Genomic DNA, 17,214 nt, shown 5'->3' on the forward strand with positions numbered 1-17,214 from the left:
TGAAATAAATCTTGATATTCTAATGATAACTTGATGCTTTGAAGCAGAGATCACTGTACAGGAGCTCAAAAAAGTGAGATCTAGGCTTTTTATTCGAGCAAGTAAGACTGAGAAAAGACAAAAGAGAGGATAAGAGAGATGAATGATCTGCCTCTGCCAGTTCCAGTAAGTTGGTGCAAAATGATTCTGCTATTCATCAAAGCCTATTCAACTGATTTCAAAAGTGTGGTGCAAAATGAGTGAGTAGTCTCACTCAGTCTGATCTCTCGTTTTTGTACAGACACTGTGATTTATGACCGCGGCAACTCAAAAATTATTTTCTTCAGATATGCCTTCTTCTTTCTTATCACAAGAATAATGAAACATTTTCATGGTTTGAATCAGAAAAGAGCAGAAGGGCAAACATTCTAATTAGGTGCTGAACACAAATTACTGTATTACCTGACTATGGGATTTATCACCATAGTCATTATCACCTTAGCCAAAAACTGTCATGTGCATTATTTTTGTCTTATTAACCTAGCATATAGAATGTATTGAACCTCTACAAATTATACAATGAGTGTAAATCGCATAATATGCTACCACTGCGACAATAATATTGTAACACGTCTTTGAATATACATATATTATTATACTCTATGATCAATATGATCATTATGGGAGGGTTAAAATAGCTATTGATGCTAGTGGGAAACTCAACGTTGATGATGTCTGGATATTGTATACATGACCTTTACTTCACACAACAATACCACATATTATAAACGCAGCTACAGCGCTGAAATCATCATCCTAGCCAGATTGAACCACATCCAATTTCACCACAACACATTTTTCATCAATTTTTTGTAGATATCAGCAAAATACATCGTTTTTGAACATACACGTTTAATTTGAAGCTGAAGAGCACACAAGCGGGGTCAACCAGAGTGCATTGTCTGAACTGCAAAATTTGTACTAGCAAATTTTTCCCTCACTACAACTGCAGCCATAATTTGTGCGCCGGGAGTGTAGCGTATTTCGCAGACTAGAATTACGCTCTATAGAGCGCCGCGCAGTGCAAATTCATTTCATTTCGTTGTTTTCCATAGCAATAACAGGAATTCTGGCGCACTTGTGTGACAGTGATTCATTTCAGGAGCATGAACTTGCAAAATGGCATAACGCGAACAAATTGACAAGCGTCGCGCGCGGCTATAGCGCTGCATTCAGTGTGTCGCTGGCGTAAAAGGCCGCGATAAATCTTAGGTGTGAGTGTACGTCCATAATCCGTTTTCTGTATCACTCTGCTCCGGCTCAATCCATCCTCCACCAGACGACTACCCGCCATTGACAACGTGTCCCGCCTAAACGATGTGCTGCCGCTACAAATGAAATCTCTTTCCTTCCCTGTTGCACGCACGCACATAGTAATCCTGAGTTATGGTCACCATATTTTCTCATCTTCTACGATAGCAATAGATGTGGGTGTCGATAGAATTATTGCGTTCAATAGAAATCAAATAGGTTCAAGAGAGTTTTTGAAGTTCGAAGAAACGGAGGATGGGAGGGGGCTGTGAAGAACGTATAAATTGTCTGATAAGTCATGATTGGTTACTTGCATAATTTGAAATAGATCAGTGCATAATCTATAGGTGTAAATAAAGTAAAAAATCTGGTGTGGCGCACTCACACAACTTTCCTTGCTGTTATGAAAATTGATCACTGACGCTAGTGTTCCCGCGCATCTCAAGTCTACTATTCAAATATTTTAGCCAGCTGGTGATAGGGCAATAACGCTGGAGACACACATGAGATCTGCTATCTCTTCATAGTGAATGATTTAATAGAATCAACAATAATTTGCAATTGGATAATCACATTTTCTCGAATTTAAAGCTTATTTTCAATTTTAGGTGGAAATGTTACTGAACATTAATTGTAAAGATTTTCATGCTCAATCTACTCCACTTGATTTTTTTTGTTTCAATTGTATCTGAAGCCTGATAATTGGGAATCTATCTGCATTGATGGGGCGGAGCTCCTGAAATTTTTACAGATATGGGACTTGTGGCAGTTGATAGAGGTTATCGATGACTATTTTAGGTATGAATTTGATCAAAATCGTTGGAGCCGTTTTCCGAGAAAATCACGAAAAACCCTGTTTTTGACAACATTTTCGCCATTTTAGCCGCCATCTTGAATTGCATTTGATCGAAATTGTTCGTGTCGGATCCTTATAGTGAAAGGACCTTAAAAGTTCCAAATTTCAAGTCATTCCGTTAATTGGGAGATGAGATATCGTGTACACAGACGCACATACACTCATACACACACACACACACACACACACACATACAGACCAATACCCAAAAACCAGTTTTTTGGACCCAGGGGACCTTATACGTATAGAAATTTAGAAATTTGGGTACCTTAATTTTTTTTCGGAAAGCAATACTTTCCTTACCTATGGTAATAGGGCAAGGAAAGTAAAAACTGATTCCGTGATTTGTCCAAGGTTGAGTAGTTAATGAATTCAACTTTTCTGTTTCTCTACATCTGCTCATTGACAATCTGATCTTTGCCGATTGACTTGTAGGGGTAATGACATACTAAATGATCTTCTATAAAGACATATTCAATGAATTCACTTTCACCGATTCTTGACAATCACATATTTCTTGATCCTATTATTCATGATATTTGAACTCATATATATTGTTGAATTACAAGTTGAATATTCATTTATTCAATGACAATAATTCCTGTCTTCAGAATGCTTTGAAAATCTGATAAAAGTAGACAGACTCGTCAAAATTCATTCGCAAAACGTGGGTGTATTCAAAAAACGTCAGCTATGAGGGTGGCTGAAGCTACAGCAGCTCCAACGCACAACTCTATTTGAGAGTCTTGTTTACAATAATCTGAGTACTCCTTGTTTACAAAGGAAGACTACTGGGAAACTCCTCTCGTGTTCTTTACACAATCCTCACTGAGAACGAAGATCTGCACTTCAATTCGAATAAAGGGATTTGACGAGATGAAAAAATTATATAAATCTCATGTTTTCCAACAGCTTGTGTACTTGTTTATTGTGGTTGAACAAATAGAAGAGCAACAGACCTCGATGAGAAAAATAAATATCGCCGGTCTCGTACGAGAAATGATTTTTCGATCACAAATAAACTCAATGTTTATAATAGGAAAAAGGTACCGAGAGAATCGAATTTGTCTCTGCCACAAAATACATTGTTATATGACTTTCACAGGCTTTCAAATTATACGTGATGTGATGTAACAGCAGAGTGAATGAATACAGTAGAATCTTATCCCTGTCATTTTTCCAAAATATGTTTACATGACTTTGTGGATGAATTGTTTACCTAAATATTGATAGGATTCCATCCATTTAAAAACATGTTTTGAATATCATTTTCTGCGAATTTTTCTTCAATATAAGTGATGGATATTTTAGAGAGTATTTTTATCTCACTCAGCTTGTTTACAAGCAAATTAAATATTTTCTACCCATATTCCAGCCAGAATTTCCCATTATTCTCAAAATGAGACAAGCTCCTAATGATAACCTCATTCCAGATTTTACAAACGCAGTTATCCCAAGAGAAGATTTGCAGATTAAATATGCAGATTGAATTGGGTCACAGTCAAATCATGTACTGATGAAGTTATAATATTTTAAGTGAGTGTACTCATCAAGATATGGTATTGGAGAACATCTTCTTAGTCAATAAAATGAAATACCTACCTCAACTAGCACGCTTCCCACTAAAGATGTCCAGCAGCATCACAATATACGACACAATATAGAGTAGGCTACGATAAGCAATTCAATTCACATTCATCAGAAATCACTCTTTACCAAACAAAATTCATGGACGCAGCTAGTCCAGTCACTACTGGCGCTATCACAGTATTGGGAAGCTGCTCATATCGTATCACAAATGTGAAATCTGCGCCTAGACTTCACAAAGAGTGTTATAATTCTGATGGAGAATTGAGTTGGTCGTCTATTATAATATATAATCTTTACTATAATAGAGGAAAGAACTGGCTTATACATGTACGGGTTAGGAGAGTTAAGTTTGGCGCATCATCACGTCTGAACTACTGGACTGATTAACTTGAAATTTTGCATTTAGATTCTTAATTAACCGAGGATGCTTCGAGGATGCTTATAGGTTTTTTCCCAATTCTTCAAGATTTCATTAAGTCAAGTTTAGGCCTACAGTTTGTCAAGTATCAAAATAGACCCTTGTGGATCACGGGTTTCCCGCTAGTATGCAACTCAGTACTACCACAATGTACCATGAACCATTACTACTACGGTGACGTCCACCAATTGAAGTTCAGTCACCAGCACTAGTCACAGTAACATTATAGTCACACAGTGTAGTAAAAACCAGCTCAAGTACCCTCCCATCGGTTGCAATGAATCATCACACTGTGCTAGTTTATTCATTGAGTCCACAAAGCAATCATGCTCTCACCAGTACTAGACAAAATAGTAGACATTCTAGGACAATCCAGTGTTTGGCGTAGTGGGTTGTCGGCTTACTGCTATCACTAGTGTAGCAGCGGCGTTGAGACCTGCCTGCTCTTGAGGTGAATTAATCTGCAGCCGGGAAGAGGTAGACGAACAAAAGGATTAAAAAGCTGCGCGAGCTGCAAAAGCCGCTTGTCGACCGCTGCTCAAACAAAGCCTCGTTGCTCGCTGCTCTCTGTTGCCTCTTCTCTACTAGCTCTCTGCAATTGAAAATCCGGCTGCTGGATTATGCACACCGATGCTAATTCACTCCCCACTATTTATTCTACCCCTACTGGTCTACTGCACTACCCTGTCTGCACTACCCACTAAGCCATATCATGTAGCTATTATGTATGAGCCGCATGTTGTACTACGCATCATGTGATTCCCAGAATTCAAACTCCGCGTCCCAAAAACCGTTTTTGGCCGGAACGGATTGTCGCCAAATATGCAGGAAAGGAGGGCGTAAGAGGTGTAGAGTGGCGAGAATACAATCCAAATTACTATAATTTCGTGTATTTCTATCATTTAAATCAATAATTGGAAAAAATCTACATTATTCCGAAATAAACTACTTTTTTCAATAGTGCGTACTTCATTGATGATGAAGGGTTTCGTGGTTGAATTGAAGCAGCTATATTTCATAGTGGACGGATTTTTAAAATTCAGCAACTGGTTAATGATTGTCAATGAATAGAATGGATGGATGGAGAATCCAATATCGATATCAGAACTATCATTAGCATAAAGCATCCATTTGATAGTTTGACTCACTTGACAATGAAACATTAGGAAAGATATGGAACACTTCCTAAGCATCCAGCTATATTCAGAATATCATATTAAAAGGTTCTATTTTAAAGAATGCAATCTTACAGATGTTACTTAGGGAAAAATATCACTGTTCTCAAACTGAATGACGAGGAGCCACTTCCTCCATTGAGTAAATTTATAATGATGTGACAGAAGTGGCTCCTGGAGCTTAATAACTATGCTATCTATAGTAGTAAATAAATTATGCAAATCTAGTAAGAGTAAGAACTGTTAAGATCAATTAATTCATCAACCATTATCATTCTCTAAGACTAGAATGGAATAAACTCTCAAAAAAAACATTGGCAGAGTAAGGGAGGTCTGAAATGAAGAATTTGAAGGACAGTCGGATATCTGATTGAGTTTCAATCATTAGTAATTGAATAGAGCTTTCCTATTATTTTTTTTTCAGTCTGAGATTTCAATCGCGGATTCTAAGATTCAATAAACTTAGTAACGAATATAACATATATTTCGAGAGGAATTTCTTTGCTTTAATCCTGCAATGTATTGAGAAATCATATATGTTAATTGGAACGTTACCATGGGCTTTGGAATAAATTTAGTCCTTGATCTGGCCTAATGGTATCAAGTTTATGTTGTATTTTCTCTTATTTGAGTAAATAAACGAATACTTAACAAATCCTTTCTGTGATTATTACACTTGAGATATGAACCACTCTGATGTGTAGTTGGAATTGCAGTAATTTTGATGCAAACTTAATTATCGAATAACTATTTGTGTAACTGAAAACACTCCACACCCAAGCAGACCGTCTCCTTACTCGAAATTGCAGCAGATAACTAGATAATTGATTGTCTACTTGAAGAACATCCATTTTAGAGCTCTAGAGATAGAGTCTAGAGGCCTACTAGAAATATAGTGGATTGACACAACTCAAAACCAACATTACCACACAACTTCCAAGTTGGGATGAAGTTGGTTGATACGTACAGACAACTACTTAGAACAGGAAACTATCTGCCAGTTCCTTCCCTGGCTCGACAAAGTTATTAATTCATGTCAATTAGGAGGAGCTCCTTCCAACATTGCAAAGCACTATCTACCTGTAACGCTCACATTTGTAACTATTATATCCTTCCCTTGCAGGGAACAAGTAACTTCCTCAAAACAATCTTTATCCAAATGATCGTTGGAATCAATCTTATTTATTGAAACTAGAATTTGTACATTCATGTGAAAATAATGATTATAATAGAGAATAATATTCCTTCCAAATTCACTCAACCCATGTTTTCTTGGAATCTTAAGTCTCTAAAGTCTCTGTTTACAAGCTAATCAGATGATTTTAATGTATCTGAATAATGTGATATAAATGATTCATTCATGTCTTATATCATAACTGAAATACTCTGAAATGGAGTTTGAAGTTGAATAACTTCACAGCTTTTCGAATTGTGTCTAACGGTGACCTACTCTGCATAATATGAGTGTTGCTGTCGCAACATTGTCGGTACTCATCAAGCACATGATTATCAGTTTCAAGTTTCAGCTTGCTGGATCACTTGAAAAACTTGTTATGCTATCTAATATCCTGTAGGCCTATGGAGTGACGTTGATATTTTGCCTACTCACTTTGGAAATCGAGATCCAATATTAAGAGGAATTTCTAACATAAGAGTTCTTCCAAAGAGTCTACATAATAGAATATAATTTTCGGTAATCTATTCAAAAGACACTATACATACTGACATATCACAATAATTAAGAGTAGGCATAACCTTAGACCATTTATAGAGTAGACACGCTGGGAAGTCTAGCCTCTGTAGCCAACATCAACTGCCAAATCCGCCCATATTGACGTCACAACCAAGCTAATAACAATGCATTGTTCAACAACAATGTAAGTTAAACACCACAAACACTTACACAACAAACTGTTGTGACGTCAACGTGGGCGAATTTGGTAGTAGAGATGTTGGCTTCAACGACTTTTAGTATGAATATACAATTGGCCGTGTCTACTCTATAAATGGTCTAAGGGCATAACCATAGAGAAAGGATAAGCGTGAATTTGTTATAATACTTGTATACTTATTATGCTTGTTTGTCTCTGATACTCTCTAGATAAATCAAAGTTATTTCAGAAGCACACGAAAATACAATCATGTTTAACATGAAATTCAAACTCCTTAAAAGCAGGCACAAAAGATGTATAACGTATTATTGAGACTCTGAAAAAATTAACTACAGTAGAATCATGGTCGTACTTACTCAAGATGGGTCTTGTGCACATCAAAGTCTTTGAAAGTAATCTCGATGATTTCATTTTTGCCGGCGATGAATGAATAGAGCAAGCAATCAATATTAGAAGAGTATGGCTTCGGATAATCAGGACTGCTGAATATTCCAACTTCCTTTCCGTACGTTTCCGAATATATCAAGCACTCACAACCTGGAAAAAAGGAAAATTGAATAATTCAATATTCGTTAGACTGGTTGGGCTGGGATTATTTCAACCTCTGATCTATTAGAAAATTTGAAAAAAAAACTGATGAATATAAAGTATAATATTGATGTATAATTTTCTAATACATTGGTTTCTCAGGAAATTTCTCAAGGTGGAATGGAGAAGTTTATAACAAATTGATATTATTTACAGATAAATTGATTCCACATTAATAATAATATTTGTCATATCGAAGGCGGGTAAAAGAAACGCTATCCACAAAAGAAAGAAATACTTTCTCATTATACTAAAATACTACACTATATTATATTATATCGCACGTTGGGATTATGTGGAACCTTTAAAATAATGCATATTCACATGAATATGTGAATTACATACTCGCATACAATGCCAACAAAGTCGATCAGAGGTTATAAAATGAAGAGATATTCAGTGTAACATTCCAATCATAAATTCTAAGAAATCGAAACGGGTGATTTGATACCGAGAATGCAGTTTGAAGATCAATTAGATGCTCCTCTTCATTGAAATATGATCATGAACATTAGGGTTGTACAAAATAAGGAAAGTTTTAGATTTGAACGAGGAACCGACTGATAAATTGGTGCCTCTGAAATTCGAATTCCAGGCTCAGAGAAATTGAACTTGTTACATAAGTTTCAATTCTGTGAAAGATTCTTTGTTACTGACAAGTTCATTTGGCTCAAACTTTTTAATGAACTGCAAAGGGAAAAGGGAAAGAGCGAGTAGAGAGTGAGACTTCAACCTTCTCAAATTGCATCCACGAGATTCAAATTGAACGGCAGGTGAAACTCATTGGAAAATTCCACAGACAAAATTTATTGTCGTGAAATACTAAATTGTGATGTACATCTCAAGTTTTATTACTCAGTATTTCTCAATCAAATAATCAAATAATCAAATATGAATTCATGAAATTGATACAGTTCCTAGAAGTACAGAAGTTGTTGGTAAATTCATTGCTTTTCTGAATATTTCATTTTTTCATTTCAAGAAAATCATGGGGATTTGATATCTACTGAATCAATAAATGATAAGATCATTGTTAGGATCTATTTTGGATCGATTTATCAATCCATCATGAGAATAAAACGTAAATGATAGGCTATTAATTTTTCCACTACAATGGGTATCGTAGATAAATAGTGTATAACATAAATCACAAAGTACAGTTACAAACTTGTTTGTTGAAGATAATCGATTCTAATATTCTACTTCAATATTATTAGAGAGGAAGTGGTAGATGGTGATGGTAGTGAAATTTCCAGTTTGGCCGAATCTACTAGAAAACAAATCATATGTGAAACAATTACAATAGTATGATAAGAAGTCACAAGCAGTAAAAGGTTGGAGATGTGCCAAATAGCAGAATAAAAGCATTGTGAAATTAGGAAACTGACATGTGGACCGCTCTCATGTTGATATGAAAATTAATGATGAAACCACATTCTTCGCAATATCAACACGAAGGGGGAGCGCACTGCCCTCTTCAGAATCTGTCAGATGTTTCTCGATTCTCCCGCCCCAAACAAGTAGCAGCAGCCAGTTGACAGCGGAGTGCGCTTTTTATCTCGAAAGAACGTACACAGACAGAACAATAATAAATTTGCTTCTTTACACTGTGAATAGCTGGCAAAAATCTGGCGCACTCGCCAATATTCTCGCCCTTTCATATCCTTGCCTCAGTATTCAGGCAACGTAGACGGTGTAATGTTGACTTTGCGACCGGCGTGGAACATGCTGCAAGTCAACTACTACTTTGATTCACACACAATGAAAATTGGGAGACTGACGTACATTCCTCTGTCAGCTACTGGTCCATAGAAGAGAGAAAAAATTCTTCTTGCTAATACTTGATAAGCTTTAATTTTCAGAATTTATGAGGTCCACTTCCTCATTGTGTTTTTAAAATATGAGAAAGTGTTGTTTGAAATCTCATTTATTTCACCCCATCCTACTTGATCTTGAATTACTCATTAGTGAATAGTGAATGCCTTACTCCCCATTGAATGCCTTACTCCACAAGACAATAGGCAGAAGAAGTATTGGTAGACCGAGGAAGAGATGGACGCCGGAACAGGCTTGAAAAGCCTAATCCATGACGATGATGATGATGATGAATAGTGAACCATTTCTTAACCCATCACTCGACTTCATCCCTATCAGGTTATTGCTGGTTATAAATAATAATAATGAGCAATATATATTTGGGAGCGATTTGACTCAGTGGTCGCGCTCATAAGCTATCGCTTAGATAAGTTATTTAATAATCATGCTCCTGCTACTCTTATTGAGAGGTCAACTGCTCTGAATGTGATTTAAGAGTTGTAGCCCAAAATTGCTTCCCGGTGGTTTCGAACCCACCTAAAACTGTTGGGCTCTCTCATCTCTCAGTATCATCCGCCTCATCACCCATGTTCAGGTGAGCATCACCCTCAGCAAAAAAAAATTATAGGGATGAATCCCTGTAGCTGGAATCTATCATTTGACTGCTTCAGATACTCCATGCTTCATTGGCATTGGCCTCTTACAATTTCCATTGATAAAACCACCAATGAATACGTATTTCATGAAATTCTACTGGATCATATTCTGATTAATAGGAGAATACCCATATCATGAGCTTTTACAATAATTGCAAATTATTCTTCGATCAGATCAGATAATGGAATACATTCTTCAAATTCTTGTATAAATTAATATGATAATCAATAATAATTATGACTAGAAAAGAACTCTACTCGGATTTTTCTGTCATTTTATAAGAACATTTTCAATTTCACGTCCTAATAAGACATTGAATCTTGGCAATCAAGTTTTTATGATATAACTCTTTTCATCCGCCTACTTCACATTTTTTCAGAACTCTAAGTAGCTTATTCAATGCAAAGAAATCCTTTTCTACGATTTCGCGATTACTCGGGATAAAGTCGAGAATGTTTGATGGAGTACTTCCTAGTTGCAGGAATTAATGGGAATGAGGTTGATAAAGTGTTATACCAACGAATTGAATGCGTTTATGGATTCTTAGCTGATTGGGTTGGAAAGTACAAGTACAGAGTTCACCCTCAACCAGAAACATGCTGAAGAGACGTAATGAGTTTTATAAAATCCAAAAATATCTTCTTGATCGAACATACGTACTCAACAATTTTCAATAATAAAATTCGAAAAGTTTCCAGTGAAAATCGTCTTGAGTTCCATTTGCAGTCGGCATCCGAGCACTATATTTATCATGCAGCCAAATCTGTTTCGCCGTTCCACTTGTAAAGTTCTGATTTCCTTGTTCGCAAAAATTCAGCAAAGTTTATTTTTCTGCTGAGTTGAATACACGTGCGTTTTTTCAAACATGCTCCGACTCATCCCCAGGTAAACATGGCCTAACTTCCAACACAGATCACGTACTATTCTACTTCCACCTTCGCTCACACACACAGATGCTGCCGCTCTGCGAATAACATCCACTCTTCCTAGGCACAACTCAGACTGGCAAATCGCTAGTTTGATTATATGCTTCCATGCCTTCCTCCCCAAACAATACAAAAAACAAGAGCTGCTGATTATTTGATTCAATATGCTCTACATCACGTAGGCTACGCGCTTTAGCGCACTTACACACTCAACACTCAAAAGGTTTCGGAAGTTTGTATTTTCGGACAACTTCCTCTGTAAATGCGTTGCAAAGATTTGGGAGCGGTAACCGTTGGTTCATGAAGAATGAATCAGATGGGATTTGCTGTATTCCAGTGGTGTATGCAGTCTGTAGGAAACTACTAATTTGTTTTCAATTATTGTAGCGAATAACATAAAAAAATTCTGTATTGAATTACTGTTCCATTCAATAATAACGTTATATTCCGGCGAAAGAGTGTGAATACTGGTGAATGGGAGAATTGGTTTTCATACTTCTCTCTACTTTACAGTCCATGAGATACGCTCAAATTCCTTATTATTTTGTGACTTGTTATGGGAGAGAAAATGTAAAACCTCACACAAACCTTTTTCTTTTCTATTGATACTATTAGAACATTATAAGTAGATTGATCAGTGATATTCAACACCTTCATTTCAAAATACAATTTGGGTTATAACTGTATACTAGACTACTCTTCTCCTTACTAGTGATGTTTCACCAAATGGTAGAGATAATTGGATATTCGGGATTTTTCAATAATTCAAGGATTACATGACATAGAGTATTATCAAATTGACTTTGCTAGTTGAGAAAATCGCAGTACCTTTTTCTTTATTTCTCAAGCTTCTTCAACAAACTTTCTAGGTGGATTCTTTTTCAGTCAGTATTGTTACATCGTATATGTAATACAAATATTCAACACTCCAGAAATACGGGTCTAGTATGGAAGAGGAGAAGTTTCAGTTGATTAATATGGGTTGAATAAGGAGATGGCTTACAACAGGAATGCATAACTTGAGGAAATCCCTTTAATTAAATCAATCAAGTAGTTCGTCGAAACTCCTTCCTCAATAAAAGAAAGCTGATCATATTTTTGTCGGAGCTGAAACCTCTACAAAATTTCTAGAAAATAAATGAGATATTTCAGAAAACAAATTGATTGCCAATAATAATAATAATGAATACGAATATAAAATTTATTCAATCAATCGTTTTCCAATTGTATTTCGTCGATACTCCTTTCTCAATATAATAGAAAGCTGATTATATTTTTGTCGGAGCTGAAACCTCTTGCAGAGAATAATGATATTTAACAAGAAAAAATGATTTGTCAATAATAATGAACAATATTAATATCATGGGACAGCATAAGCTGATCACTGAAGAATCATGGTTGATTGATCTCAATCCAGTGATGTGGTTTGAATCAAGTGACTGGAATGCAGCTGAATGGCTGGCTATTGAGAGTTTGCGAGCTGAGGCTCCACTGCATAATCAGAGGTTCCTTCCTACGTGACCTCTTGGTTTGGAGGAAATCAAGCGCCGTGACTTTGACAGGCATTAAGGGGAGGCTCAGGCTCAATAGATCTACGGCCTGCGGCATCTCAACGTGGGGCTCATGCAATCAAGTCTGTGACTCTGTAACCTGGATCATATTGCTCTATCACCAAGCTCCACATTTCACAACCAATACACAATTGATATCGTCCCTCGAAACAGTTGATAATTATTATGTCTATTTTTACTTTCCTTGTCCCTACCATAGGCAAGGAAAGTATTGCTTTCCGAAAAAAATTAAGGTACCTCAATTTCCAAATTTCTGTACGTTTCAAGGTCCCGTGAGTCCAAAAAAATGGTTTTTGGGTATTGGTCTGTATGTGCGTGTGTGTGTGTGTGTGTGTGTGTGTGTGTGTGTGTGTGTGTGTGTTGTGTGTGTGTGTGTGTGTGTGTGTGTGTGTGTGTGTTGTGTGTGTGTGTGTGTGGTGTGTGTGTGTGTGTGTGTGTGGTGTGTGTGTGTGTGTGTGTGTGTGTGTGTGTGTGTATGTGTGTGTGTGTGTTGTGTGTGTGTGTGTGTGTGTGTGTGTGTGTGTGTGTGTGTGTGTGTGTGTGTGTGTGAAAATAAGCTCGAAATTCGAGAAAATATGATTATCCAATTGCAAACTGTTGGCAACTGTTGAATCTATTGAATTATTCACTATGAAGAGATAGCAGATCTCGTGTGTATCCAGCGTTATTGTCCTGTTACCAGCTGGCTCAGATCTTTGAATAGTAGACTTGAGATGCGCGGGAACACTAGCGTCAGGTGATCAATTTTCATAACGGCAAGGAAAGTTGTGTGAGTGCGCCACACCAAATTTTTTAGTTATTACAATGATGGATCGACCATATATAGGGATTGAAGCATTTCTCTACAGTAGCGAATATTACATTAGATTGAATATATTTTTATATTTTGAAATTTTAGCGATGAAGCCTGTGACTCAGTAACCTGGATAATATTTCTCTATCACTATGCTCCACATTCCACCTTCAATTCACAATAAATTGCTATCGTCTCTAAAAGCCGATCATGATGTATGCTTCTCAGTTATTAATATGATGGATCATCCAGGTTATAGGGCTTGAATCATTTCTTGACAGTAGCGATTATTACAGTAGATTGAATATATTCTTCAAGTAAAAATAAATTATTTTATTGACATAGGTTAACGTCATAGGTTAACATGTTCAATGTCATATACAAAACTTCAAGCACACAGATTACTGTTTTGGAGAAAGTAACACAATTCCACAATAGAAAATCAGTTACAAAACCATATTGGAATATTCAGTCACATCAAAACAGGACAGTCGGGAACAATTATAATCCTCATAAGATAATTGCTTATTTTCATTTCAATGAGAAGCCGAATTAGATTTTACATCTTGGTGTTGCCATAAGACACTTTATAGGAGAAAGCAGCACAATTTTAAGATAAAAAGTCAGTTCCAATATCAATATTGGAATAATCAGTCAAATCAAGGCAGGATGTCTTAGTACAATCAGGAACAATCATAATCGTCATAAGCTATTCATAATAATTGCCAATTGCTTATTTTCAATTCAATGGAGTGGTCAAATTAGATTCTGCTCCTGGGTATTTTAACAGTGAAAAGAGAATAATTCGAATTATACATTCCCTCTCTCCTTCTATTCGCTCCTTTCCATTCTTAAAAACATTAATAGAGAAAACTATCATTTCTCAAGTCAATTGCTTCCATTTTAATAGTATTGTAATGGCTGTTTCTCCAATCGATTTCGGATTCAAACTTGCTATTCTGATTCATCAACTAAACATAAAAACTTGTCTTCGAATTGACAATTGATTGAGTTTCAACTAAATAAAATAATGATTCATACATACTTTTTGTAAATAAATATATTATTTATTGTTCAATGCTCTACCCAACCCCAATCAAAACATACGAAACAAACTTTAATATTAGCAAAATCCAATATTCTCACTAGACTACAGATTTCTATTGGGAATCTCAATGACAATATTTATGAGCTGCACTTACAATCACCAGGCCTACAAGCTGAGGGTATTAAGATACGATTAGGGTGAATGACTACAGCTATTAAGAGCTTTGCCAAGTCAAATCAGGGCGGCAGGGAGGCTGCCTGAGCATGGAGACAGAGACGAATGAATAGAGTGGGCGATTGATGGAAGAGAATTAAAGAGAAGCGGTGGATTCTCTTCTTGTTGGTTGGGACACACGTTGGCTACAGAACTGAAAACAGGTCATCATGAAAACTACTCGAATTTTCATAAATAATTATCATTATATATTTTCAGACGGAATAATACCTACTGAATTTCGCACGAGATTTTTCGAATTCACCACTTATTTTCTGGAGAGCTTACGATGTTGCATCAGGGGAAAAGTAACACAGTAAAAATATAGCATTAGCAATGAATGTATACTCCATTTCCTGCTGAGAGATAATGACGACTGCATTAATGCATTCTGGTGCATTCCATTTTCAAGTATGAGCTGTTCCCAAGAGGGAAGAGTATGGAAGCTTCCTCCTTGTATATTTTAAAGTTGCAAAATACTATGTGCAGCAAAAATCTACTTGAACAAATAATCTTGATGATTATCATCTGAATGCATAGTGTATGAATGGCAATAAGGAGCTTTTACATGGGATAAATTAGAATTGGAGACCAGCAGAATACTATCAAATACACAACTATATAGCAAGGTTATTTATAGAATTATAGCTAAAATAAGAGAGCATGGACTTGTTTCGGGATAGTTTAGAGTAGTTCAGTAGTTGAACTGCTCTATATCGGTTCAGATGCTGCGGAGGCTCTTCTACATTCTCCATATAGATGAATATTTCTAGCTCCAAACATAAAATATCATACACAATACCACCATAATAAAGCTATTACTCTCAACTCAGCCCTTTTAAACGCCGTTGAGCTGAAACTTTTGTTTTTTTCTATCTTTAGTTTTAATATTCATTATTATAATAAACCTTCTTATTATTCTTTTAAATTTTATTATCATACATGGTTTGTAATTTATTTTATTATTGCTAGTGTTTGCCTTCTGCCTGATAATTTGCCACTCCTCCCTGCACACGGATAAATAATCCAGGCAGGGAGAATTTATTCATGTAATTCATAACACTTTTATATTTTGTAAATATGTCATATTTCATGAATAAACCAATTTGAATTTGAGTTAATTAAACAAAATTTGAATTATGAATTCTATACAAATGATGGAGAATATTATCATAATTCAATATTTCAAAACGTGAACCAAGAAAATGGGACGTATAGTTGCATAGTTGTAAGTTGTAGAACAGCTTTGGAATTCATCAATGAACAACAATCTTGTCGGATTTTCCTCACAATTGGATGACTATGATCGATGAAATCTCTCAATGAAATCATAATTATATGATCACGGAAACTGACAGAATTATTTATTACCTTGATGATAATAATAGATGACAAAGAGGCCTCGAAATTATTTTTACATAGCAAAATTTGTATTGTTGCTGTAGAGTGTGGAGAATAATAGTTATTTGTATATCTAGAGTGAAAAGTACGACTTTTTCTCCCTGAGGGAAAAGTTTGAAGCCCGAGGCGAAGCCGAGGGCAACAATTTTCCTGAGGGACAAAAAGTATTTTTCACTCGTGATGTACACAACATTTTTCCTCCATCTACATTTTTTTATAGAAACTGCAAATAAAATCATTTTAATAACTTACATATTGGTGACAATGTTTCCTAACAACATAACCTAAAATCTAAAGCCTAAAAACCGGTCGTCTGATTGGCACTGACGATTGCGCTATCTAGCAAAAGTTGTAACAATTATATCAGCTGGGTGTCTACCAAAAATGGCTGACTCCAGATCACGCGGTTCAGATTTGAATTGCAGATCAAAAATATTTGTTGGCTGGTATTTTGAATAGAATAAGATATTTTAAAAATTGTATAAATTTTTATCGTCTACTAATATTAAGAATATAATATCATACAAACATATATTTCATGAGTTGATCAAATTTCTGGTTGTGGTATTGAATTCAGTTGACTCAATGACAGACACCTCTATTATGCTTTCTCATCTGAGCTTAGACCTTCTAACCTATTACAATGTAAGTTTTTAAAATAGAGATGCTTCCCATGTTATTTAAATGGAGTCACTTTTACTCCCTAGGGAGTTTTTCTGTTTTTTACTACCGAGAGCGAAAAAGTGACACTTTAGTATTATGTTTCAGGGAGTAAAGTAAGTACTTTAGCCAGTAGGTGGAGGAAAATATTATTTTTAACTCTGTTGTAGTTTTGACACTGTGTTACTTAGTAAATATTTGAATAACACTTACTTTCCATAAAATGGTGGAATGATAAATATGCATTTCACTCCTGAGGAGAAGCTTATATTTTTATATTTCAAAGTTGATGTATAACTTTCTATTATTCATGAAAAGTGT

The 17,214-nt window shown here is 35.7% G+C and overlaps 1 protein-coding gene across 2 annotated transcripts in view; it reads right to left on the minus strand.

Annotated features, from left to right (window-relative positions):
* LOC111048075 (suppressor of lurcher protein 1) overlaps nucleotides 1-17,214 on the minus strand; it is a 202,327-nt gene that overhangs the window by 66,660 nt on the left and 118,453 nt on the right. For both annotated transcript variants that reach the window (XM_039432421.1, XM_039432426.1), the window contains exon 4: nucleotides 7,578-7,758. In XM_039432421.1, the coding sequence (XP_039288355.1) occupies nucleotides 7,578-7,758 (181 nt within the window). The remainder of the gene's footprint in view (nucleotides 1-7,577; nucleotides 7,759-17,214) is intronic.

The sequence above is a fragment of the Nilaparvata lugens genome, chromosome 1 (assembly GCF_014356525.2).
Source record: "Nilaparvata lugens isolate BPH chromosome 1, ASM1435652v1, whole genome shotgun sequence".
Lineage (NCBI taxonomy): Eukaryota > Metazoa > Arthropoda > Insecta > Hemiptera > Delphacidae > Nilaparvata > Nilaparvata lugens.